The 10,749-nt window shown below is 62.2% G+C and overlaps 1 protein-coding gene across 1 annotated transcript in view; it reads right to left on the bottom strand.

Moving 5' to 3' along the window:
* CRELD2 (cysteine rich with EGF like domains 2) overlaps positions 1 to 10,749 on the bottom strand; it is a 37,856-nt gene that overhangs the window by 24,145 nt on the left and 2,962 nt on the right. Inside the window, exons 5-10 of the mRNA XM_042782799.1 lie at positions 9,884 to 10,060; positions 9,554 to 9,649; positions 7,202 to 7,285; positions 5,705 to 5,803; positions 5,021 to 5,165; positions 2,899 to 3,217 (exon numbers count right to left, since the gene is read on the bottom strand). Coding sequence (XP_042638733.1) covers positions 2,899 to 3,217; positions 5,021 to 5,165; positions 5,705 to 5,803; positions 7,202 to 7,285; positions 9,554 to 9,649; positions 9,884 to 10,060 — 920 coding nt within the window. The remainder of the gene's footprint in view (positions 1 to 2,898; positions 3,218 to 5,020; positions 5,166 to 5,704; positions 5,804 to 7,201; positions 7,286 to 9,553; positions 9,650 to 9,883; positions 10,061 to 10,749) is intronic.

Here is a 10,749-nt window from a genome sequence, read left to right as displayed (position 1 = left end):
GGGGGGCTGCCGCACTCAAGTAGAGGTACAGGTGATAACGAGGCCTGGCAAAACTGGGGCTCCTGCCCACCACTCGGGACAGGTGTGGGGTGGTGCGCAGGCCCCGGTGGGCAGGCAGTGTGAGGGGACAGATGCCTGCAGTAGGGGTGGGGCGGGCTAAGCACAAGAGGGCCAGGGTTCAGGACGGCACCCCAGAGAGGAAGGGACTTTCCCCACCGCTGGCCCTGCTGGGCTTCCTCTGCTAACCAGGCCACCTTGACCCCCACCCCCTGTGCCAAGAAGGGATGCAGTCAAGATAAGGCCTGGGACCTCACCCACTTGGGGCCACTTGGAAGGGTCACCCAGCCCAACTCCCTGTGGGACCGACCTGGGCCAAGGTGGCGTGGTCAGGGCCGAGTCGTGGCCGACTCCTTCTCCTGTCCCTTTCCCCAGAGTTGGACCAGCACCCCCATGAGCTCCCCACACGGGGCGCTCACCACAGGGCTTACTGCCTCAGGGACCAGACCCGGGAGGTGGGGAGTCAGGGGGGCAGAGGCTGTGAAGCCGGCTGGCCGATGGTGAGATGGTCCCAGCCGTCAACGATGGGGAATGAGGTGCGGAGAGGCTTTGCCAGTCAGACGACACAGGAGTGCTGGGGGAACTGCACCCCACATGACATGACTGGGGACCTATGCTGACCCCCCCTGACTTGGAAAAAGACCACAGAAAACTGAGGGCGCATCCTCAGGGGTGCCCCTAGCCCACAAAGAGAGGCCATCTCTGGCCATGAGGGCGGGCAGAGGAGCGGCTTCAGGGGGCCTCCCGGCCACCACCAAGGGCCCGCAGGCCCAGGCCCTTCTCAGGGGACTGGCGGAGCCACAGACTGGGTCCCCTGCTCCTTGAGAGCTGCCCTTGGCCCTGCTTGGGACCCGCACAGACGCCCACCCCCCAAGGCAGCATATATCCCCAGGGTCTGCCTAGTCCCCTCCAGGCCAGCAGGCTGGTAATGGGAACTGAGCCTCAGCGTGCCCTGGGGGCCCTGCCGGCCAGGGGAACAAAAGGGGCTCTCCCTCAAGGGCCACAGGACCCACCCTACGACGGGGCGGGGCCAGGGTGCGTGTCCCGTGGGTGCCTGAGTGTGTGGGGGACATGGGGAGCTGCTGGGTGTGCACCCTCATGAGACAGGACGGGGGCCCCGTCACACACTGAGCCCTGGGAGACAGCTGAGGACCATTTCCGCTGACGTGGCGAGCCACGGAGGCTCAGGGAGGAGGCCGCGCTGGAGTGAGTGTGTGGCGGGTGGGGGCCCAAGGGAACCCTGACCTAAGCCACCCCCAGTGCTCTGGGGGCAGCACCCGCATCGTCAGCTCAGTGGTGGCCCCTCACAGGCCAGGCTGACAGTGGGAGACGCTGTGGGATGCCACGCCAAGTGAAGTAAGACACAAAAGGACAAGCACTGCGTAACCCCCCTTAGCTGAGACACCTGGGGCTGGTGGTGGACACAAGCAGATCCAAGGTTCCCACGGCCGGGGGAGGGTGGCAGCGTTGCTCAGGGGCACAGACTGTGGGGGAGCTGGGGTAATGAATGCGGGTAATGCCACTGAAAGGTGCACCCAAAGCAGTTACAACGGCTGATGCTTTGTTGTACGCACTCAACCACAGTAACTTTCAGACGTCTCAGACATTGCCAAGCTCCGTGGCTCACAAAATGGTCCAACTCAGGGTCCTGGATGGCAGAGTACCAGCCCAAGTGACGCGTGGGGCTGTGCTTTAGGACGGTCACACAGTACATCGTGGGCTCTGTGGCTGACCCTGCAGTGGGCACCGTGAGTCAGAGACCCCAGGCCTGGCTGAGGGCGGGCAGCAGTGTGGTGAGGGGAAGAGCAGAGGGGAGGGGGCTTTGGTGAGCTGCACCGGGTCCCACCGGAGGAGGGCTGCACCACCTCCCCAGAGCCCTGGGGCTGAACCCTGGCCGGGAGGGGACGCAGGACTGAGAGGGAAGGACAGAGGGACGGCTGTTCCAGGCAGAGGCGGGGCTGCCACCAGACCGTGGCCCCTGGACACTCTTCCTCAGCCCCCACCACGTCCCCTTGCCCAGGCTGGCAGCCCGGGCCTGCCTGTGGCTGCTCCGTATCCCTGGGGGGGACGCCAGGCCAGGTGTGGACCTGTAGTGCCACCTGTTGGCCACAAAGCACTGCTTGGTCCTTCTGGGGCCCAGAACCTTCTGGAGGGGAGCGCATCAGGGACAGGGCAGCTTGGGGGCCAGCCTTGCAACGGCACCCCCACCTTAGACCCCCTGGAGCCCTTGCAAGGGCACCACCCTTAAGGCCCCTATACCCATGGCCCCTCTCCCCAGCACGTGCACCCATGTCTCCCGTGGCCCTGGTCTGTGCCCCAAGCCCACTGCCTACGGCAGGGAGATGCCCCTGGGCTGAGTTCGCATCTCACCCATCCCCCACATGTGCCAGGCTGTGCCCGACCCTCGTCTGGGCCCGTCTTCCCACTTACGGACAAGACGGCTGAGGCTCTGGGGGAGGGGCTCCATGCCTACTGCCGTCCTGTGGGGTGACACTTCCAGGACAGAAGGGTCACTGGTGAAAAATAAAGAGCTCAGAGTCGGTGGCCAGGATCTGCGCTGCAGGTCGGGGACAGGTCAGCTGAGCTGAGACCCCGAAAGGGGCCCAGGTCCCAGGTTTGCGGCAGGACAGCCGGTGCAAAGGCGGTGGGGCAGGGCCCTGCTGGGGACATTGGCGGCAGCAGCTTGTCCAGACTCTAGCCCAGCCCTGTCTCTGGCAGCCCAGGCCTCACACGACTGCCTCTGACCTGGGGACAGGGAAACCAGGCTGGTGTTTCCAAGTCATGGTGGGGGCAAAGCTGGGGGGGCGTCTCCTGGTGGTGGCTGAGCGCCTGAGAAAGTACCTTCGATACCAGGGCGAAGGCCCACTCACGACCTGTCCGCCTGCCCCTCTCCACGGAGTCCTCGCCTTCTCCCTGGGCTTCGGGGCTGGGAGTCTGGGAGCGGAGCCCAGCGTTTGTGGAGCCTGTGAAGGGGGGCAATTGCCCAGAGGGCCCACCCGGCTGTCGGTCCCCTGCCCGTGTGCTGTTGTCGCCACCTAGTGGCCCTGCCAGCCGCACAGCCTGCAGCAAGGACATGGGGACCCCGGGCTCCAGGCTGGAAATGGGGCGAATGTCCTGCACGCACGGCGCGCAGCCAGGCCCCGCCGCCCGGCCCGGGCACCTGCATGTTCCAGGGACCTGGTAGGACACGAGCACACCTGTGCTCCTGGCAGGCCCAGGCTGGCCTAGGTGGTCCTAAGTCAGGCTCTGATAGCTCGGGGTTGGACAGCAGCCCCGAGGTCCCTCCAGGAACTAGGAGACCCTGCATGCCCAGGCTCGGGGTTCCACATGGGGACAAAGCAGGCAAGGCCATGGAGACAAAAACATGTCCAAAAACTCGCTGGAGAAAGAAATGGGGAGGACAGAGCCACCTACATGGGGTGCCACACAAGGGACTGGCAGAACAGGCTGAGCCACACTGCAGGGGCTGGGGATAGGTGGGGCCCTGGCACAGGCTAGGGGGTGGGCAGCGCACAGCAGGCTGGCATGGGCAGATGGCGGTGGGGGTAACTTTCTGAGGACAGCAGCAGGACCCTGGAGGGCAGGATCCGACCCTCCACTATTGGTGTGCTGGGGCCCCAGAGCCCAGTGGGGCGGGGGCTGTAACAGGGGCTCCCATGGAGGCCCTGGTCCCACTACCAGATTCTCTGGGAGATGGCAGATTTCTTCCAGCTCAGTCTCAAAGATGGCCTTTCCCACCTGAGGTCCCCTTCCTCTCTGACAGAACTGCCCAAGGACTCCAGAGGCTCCGACAGCACTGGACATCTGGAGACACAGCTCCCGGGTCTGCACCCGGCCCAGCCCCTGAGCACACGGCTGCTCAGGCATCCATGAGGCCACGGCCATGTTGGGGACATGGCTGTGACCATCATGGGGAGCGCCCACCAGTACGGGGGGAGGGGGGTCACCGCCACTCTAGCAGGTGAGGGGCACACCCAGCCTGAAGAGGCTGTGTTCCACAAGCCGGCCGCACGCCACCCCAACCACGTCCAACAGTCAAATTTATTATAAAGGACAGTATCAAAATAGACGGTTCTCTGAAGGGGATGTAGCATGCAGGGCCACAGGGGTTAGTGTCCCGGAGACACCACGCCCAGTCGTGTTTCGCAGCGCCTCCGTCAGAATAATTTAAGGGCAGGTCTGGTGTCTTCTAACTTGACTCACGTTATAAGTCTTCGTGGGGCAGGGGCTGTGTTGCGTTTTCTTCTTGTGTTTCTGTCAGGAAATGAGCAGCTGTCACTGAGTGAAACTAAGGGCTCAGGGGAAAGATTGTGGCTTTTCCTGGACAAGCAGCCTGCGGGCTCTGATGGCCACTGAGCGGCTTGCCCAGCCCTCCAGAAAAGCCCAGCACAGGCCATGCTCCTCCCCTGCCAGGAGGCCCGATGCTGCCCACCCTGGAGCCAAGCCTGGGTGGGCCCAGGGGCTGACCAAGTGCCCAGGCAGGTTCAGAGGATAGGTCGGGAAGAGTCTGGGAACGTGGCACGTGCTCCCTTACTAGCCTCCACACGAGGGAGCCTCCATCTCCGTAACACCAGCCTGGTTCTACTTTCTGAAAAATCTTTCTGCTCTTCTGTTGACAGCTTCCCTTTCCTTGTCTTTCAGATCGCTCATTTCAGATCCGTGCCCAGGGACTGAGTGGCTGACCCTGCAGTGGACTCTTGGATGACGTCACATCCACATGGAGCTTTAGACTCATCACCCAGGAGGCCCCGACCACCCCACCTCACCCTAGGGCTGCTCTCTGTCAGCTTCTGAGCATGGAGCTGCCCGGGCCATGTGGGTGAGCAGAAACCGGGCCTAATATGTGCAGGCCACAGCCAGGCACCTCCTCCAACCCCCTCAGGGGCCTTCCAGCCTCCCCACTGGACACTCTCAGACCCCCTGCTCCTCCCGCTCCCTCCCTCTGCGCCCCTCCTGTGCCCACTCACCGCCCTCGGCTGTCAGCACACAGGCGGCATCGGTCTCCTTGTAGCCATCAGGGCACACGCAGACAAAGCTCCCTGGGGTGTTGTAGCAGTTCTCATTTTCCCGAGCACACGGCTTTTCTGTCTGTGAGCACTCGTCTATGTCTGCAACACAAACGCCCAGGCTGAGGGACCACTGAGCACCAGGCCGTGGGACCCACACCCTCATGGTGATGGCCCACTGCACCACAGGCCGTGGGACCCACAGGGGCACGCTGATGGCCCACCGCGAACCAGGGCCTGGGACCCACATACCCACAAACATGCCCACAGGAAGAAAACAGAAAGGGTGAGTCAGACAGGCAACGGGGGTCAGCAGATGGGTGGGACCTCACACTGTCCATTGTGAAAGTGGGACACCCTACGAGCTCACACAGACACGATGGGCAGCAGCAAAGTGAGGGGCCCAGAGCTGGTCCTAACCCTGGAGGGCATAGCTTCCAACCACGTGGACAATTATGACCAGCGGTGATGCATGGCCCCAACACCTGGGCTAGGCCTCTCCACCCACACACCCTGCACCTACGAGCTTTAAGAGAGCCCACTTCTCGTCACCCACCCACAGCTCTTGCTCCTGCTCTGTCAAAGGACTTCTGACGGGGGGTCCCTGGGGGGCCACTGCTCTGGCCCAGGCACCCACCCACCTGAGCACTGGCCAGTCTCGTCCTTGGTGTAGCCAGGGACACACGCGACGCACCTCCCAGGGCCTTCGCCCGTGCAGCCCACGCACGTCGAGTCGCACTCTACCAACAGGACACAAGGCGACAGCATGAGACACAGCTCCGTTCACAGCTGGCCCAGCATCTGTGGCAGAGACACTGGGCCAGGCTCTGGTCAGAGCTCGAGCTGGTGCCCACACTGGGGATGTCACACCGGCTCCGGTCAGAGCTCGACTCAGCATCCACAGTGGAGACATAGGACCGGGCTCCGGTTCAGACCTCCACCCGGCACCCACAGTGGAGACTGGGACTGGGCTCTGGGTCAGACCTCCACCTGACACCCACGGTGGAGACGTGGGACCGGGCTCTGGGTCAGAACTCAATCCAGCACCCACAGTAGAGACGTGGGACCAGGCTCCAGTCAGAGATCAACCCAGCGCCCACAGTGGAGATGGAAGACCGGGCTCCAGTCAGAGTTCGATCTGGCTGGGCTCTGCCTATGGAGAGCGAGAAGCACTGTGGGGTCTCAACCCGCATCAGGTCCAACTCCTGCCGAAGCAGAGTCCTGCCCACAGAGGGTCCCTGACGGCAGCAGCACTTGCCTCCACCCTCTTCAAAACCCTCCGGCCACAGCAGAAGCGGGCGCTGGACCTCTCAAAACAGACACCAGAGCTCAGCGACGCTGGCTCACTCCCCAGAAAACCTCAGCCGGTGTCGTCAAGTTGGCCCAGACGTTTGGTGGCCCTATGAGCGTCAGAGTGGTACTGTGCCTGCAGGAAGGCCTTGGTTCCGAAGCACCTCTGGGTAGCCTCAAACCAGCAGCCTTTCGGTCAGCAGTTGAGGGTCTTAAGAGCTCAACAGGGACCCACAAGGTTTCCAGTGTGCGGTCTCGTTGTCAGCGATTATCAGCACAAACGTCAGAAAGCCACAGTGCTGTCACTGAGCAAGGGCCATGCTGCCTTCAGAGGCGGGAGTCCAAAAGCCTGGACCCCATCGGGGGACATTAAGCCAGAAGGAATGATGGAGGACACGGGACGTCTCAGCCACAAAGACGGTCCAGTTTATAACCATCAAAAACCCAGTGTCTGAAATATCCAGTAGTAAGTAAGGATGGCTCCAGAAATTAGGAAACAGGATGCGGTGCTGGGGACACAAGCGGTGTAGATGCCCGGGGGTGACGGTGACCCGGAGCAGTCACAGAGCTCCTCCTCCAGTGCACATGGGTACAGCCGCCAACGGTGGGGGTGGGGGGACTCCCTTAAATCTGGCCAGTTTTCTGAAGCAAGAACCCACGACCTGTGTGGCCACCCTCAGTCCCTACGCAGGCAGCGTACACAAAATCACGCTGGAGAGGCCGCAGGCAGACATTTAAAACAGAAGGAAGATGCCCAGCAGGGCCCTTGGTGGGTAGGGGACTGCCCGCCCTGAGGGCTCCTCCTGGGCCCCACCATCCCGGCCCTGAACCTCCGACAAGGGGCCCACCTTCGCACGTGTAGGAGCCAGGGACGTTCTTGCAGTACTGGCTCTCGCTGCACGGAGACGCCTCTTCTTCACACTCGTTTATGTCTGGAACAGACACAGCATGGAGGGCGCCCGCAGACTAGGTGCCGCTCGCGGACCCTGGGGCACCCAGCAGTGGGACACCTTCAGGGGGACGTGGTCCCAGCAGCTATGCTTTCTATGAGAACACTGCTGGTGGCAGCCCTCCCAGTTACTACCGTGAAAACCTCATCTCTCCCACAGGACACGCTGACTTCCTCTCCCACGTGCCAACTGGTTTCTGAACCACAAACCCGCTCACGGACTCGACTCAGCACAAACGCTGCTCCCCCACACGCCAAGGACACGGAAGCCTTAGTCTGAGACCCAACACCCTTCCCTGGCTCCAGAGTCCCACGAAAGCAGAGTGCTGAGGCCTCTGGGCCGTTTAGCCCACCCTTCAGAGGGTGAAAGCTTCGAGGAAAACAGGGCGAGTTGGCAGCGGCAGAGCCCAGCTGTCCTCTAAGCGGGCGGGACCCAGGATGGAGCTGCCAGCTCATCTGTTTTCTGCCCTCAAACTGAACCAACCCCCTCTTTCTGACCACACAGGCCCCCGGGGTTCCCCGGCCCTAGCACTCGGGAGCTCTGACGGCCGGCAAACTCACACCCCTCATCTGCCCGGCCGTGCCTCCCCAAGACCACGTGCCAGTCTGCTCCCACCTCAGTGTGGGGCCCCCCAGGAAGCCCCCCACCAGCTCCAGGTGCACATGGGCACGGTGCCCTGCCACCAGCCTGCAGACACAGCCTGGGTAAAGGCCCAGCACTTTGGCTGAGAGAAGGGTCTTTATCTTCCAAAGCTCTGCAAACTAGCCATCAACCCCAGCCTCAAACTCCGGTTCTTCAGAACCCAGAGCCAGGGCTGCCCAGAGAGCTGAAGAGGACAGGGTTCCATCCTCACTGTGCAGGGCAGCAGGTGCACGGTGTGGGGGTGCATAGCCCAGGGTGTGTGAGAATGGTAGAGGGTGCAGGGTGGGGAGGTACAGAACGGGGTGGTGTGGGGTGCAGGTACAAGGTGGGGGGTACAGGGTGAAGGGGCAGGGTGCAGGTGTGCAGGGTATGGGGGGCGGGTGAACAGCCCCATGCCCTACACTATAGGATGCTTAGTGCCAGCCTCTGGAGGGGCAGCTTCGAGGACACAAGGACAAGGGCCAATAGCTACCTTGTGGGCCCCACCCACTAGGGGCCCCACCAGGTGCTTGGGCACAGAGAGGCCCTCCAACCTCCCAAAGGGACACCAGTACCGTGATCACCCCTCTTACTATAGATGGGAAACAGGGTGGGCATTCACCCAAGGCCGTCAGCTGCCACAGCCTAAAGCCAGAACCCACCCCACTCCTGAGAGTCTGGGCCCCCATGCCCCATCATCCACGGAACCAGGGCTGTGCGTGTGGAGCTGGGCCTCGTGCAGGGAGCCAGGCTGTGCGTGTGGAGCTGGGCCTCGTGCGGGGAGCCGGGCTGTGCGTGTGGACCTGGGCCACATGCGGGGAGCCGGGCCATGAGTGGGGAGCCAGGCCATGTGTAGGGAGTGGGGCCGCATGTGGGTAGTCGGGCTGTGCGTGTGGACCTGGGCCTCGTGCAGGGAGCTGGGCTGCGTGCGGGAAGCCAGGCCACGTGTGCAGACCTGAGCCGCATGTGGAGAGCTGGGCAGTGTGTGTGGAGCCAGGCCACATGCGGGGAGCTGGGCCGCATGTGGGGAGCTGGGCTGTGAGCTCTGAGTCAGGTTGAGAGGAAAAGTGCAGAGACCACAGAGGCTACCTCAGAGGGAACAAAACGGTGGCCAGTGGTGGGGCTCTTCCTTCCTGGTGGCCTCCCCTCCAAGCAGGCGGAGCTGGCACCTGGAGTGTCTGTCATGGTACCCAACTTCACCATGTCCTGCCACACTCGTTCTGTGGCCAGGGCAGGGAGCGGTCTATGTCTCAGTTTCCCCATGTGTGATTACACACCAGCAACCCACCAGGACCCAGAAGTTCCCGCCATTCCCCTGCCTTGGTCTACAGCAGAATCCTAACAGTCACAGGTCGCTCTGATGACCCAAGACCCGTGCTCCAGCCAACTGGCAGCACAAGTGGCAGGTGGTCCGAGGTTTCCCATAGGCCCCGCCAGAACATGAGTCCACAGTGTGTGTTATGCTGCCCATCTGCAGAGCGGGAAACAGGGCCTGCGGGCCAGTGCTAACTGGGTGGGGGGGGTGTGGTTGCCAGCCAGCCGGGCTTGGCACAGGGCCTGGGGGCAAGCCTGGGGTCTGTCCCAGGTCAGGGGCTGTCCACTATGAGAGGAGGGACATGGGGGTCTCACCGACACAGGTGTCCTGTTTGCGGGCCCAGCCGACCTCGCACTCGGCGCAGTCCCCGCTGCTGGGGCCAGTGCACGTCTTACAGGCCTCATTACAGACTGAAATGGAGGCAGCAGTGGGTGAGGCGGCCCCCAGCCTCATGTACAAGCACCAACCCAAGACCAGATTGCAAATCAGGAAATTTGGTTCAAGTAAGAACAGAAATGAAAACAAGTTAACAGTAGAGCCCAGAAAGGCATGGTTAGTCCAACAGAAGGAGAAGTCCAACCACGCATCATATTTGGTCCCAGCCTGGGGTCACCGTCCCAGCCCCCGAGGTCACCGGGTCGTACCTGTGCACACGCTGTGTGTGTCGTTCCGTGCTGCACTGAAGTAGCCGTCCATGCAGTCTCTGCACAGCGCCCCACGGTACCCCATATAGCACTGGCAGGACCCATCCCCCTGTCGGCTGCCGTCCCCACTGCAGTGGCCGTTCCCGCTGCAGGGCCTCTCAGCGCCGCCCGGGCATGCTGTGAAGGAGACATGGGGAGCCCCACCCACATACTCACTGCCAAGGTGCTGCTGTCTCCTGGTAAACCCAGCCTCCCAAAAAAAAAAAAAAACCAAACTCACTGCTGTCAGGTTGGATCCGACTCACAGTGACCCCTCCTTGGATTTCCAAGGCAGTACCTCTACGGAAGTAAATTGCCCAACCTTCCTTCCAAGAGTGCCTGGTGGGTTTGAACCGCCAGCCTTCTGATTAGCAGTCAATGCCTAAGGCACTACAACACCAGAATTCCTAAAACGAATAGGCTGTTTGGAAATGCCGGCAAAGGAACCCAGCCCAGGTTCCTGAAATTGGTGCCATTCCTCTAGGGCAGACAGGCCTGAGGGCTTGGCGAGGAGATTTGCAGAGGCCTTGACTCCTGGGTTCCACAGGCCTGATGTCTGGTCACCTGGGTGGGGTCACCGATGTGGGCCCTCATTTTGTGAGAGGGTGACCGTCAGCAGCTCCAAACTTCCAGAAGCCTCCATCTGTTCCTGGGACACAGGCTGCGGGAATGCTCCTGTGCCAGGTGTGCGGGGGAAGAACATGTACCAGCACGTCCACGCGTGTGCAGAGTGGGGGCGGCTCAGGGGGGACACTGAACTCAAAGACAGACCGATATCATAGGTGTGCCAGCACGCCCACGCGTGTGCAGAGTGGGGGGCAGCTCGG

This window comes from Orycteropus afer, unplaced genomic scaffold (assembly GCF_000298275.1).
Source record: "Orycteropus afer afer isolate SDZICR_OR568_19922 unplaced genomic scaffold, OryAfe1.0 scaffold00471, whole genome shotgun sequence".
In the NCBI taxonomy this organism is placed as follows: Eukaryota; Metazoa; Chordata; class Mammalia; order Tubulidentata; family Orycteropodidae; genus Orycteropus; species Orycteropus afer.
This window is presented reverse-complemented; position numbering and strand designations above follow the sequence as displayed.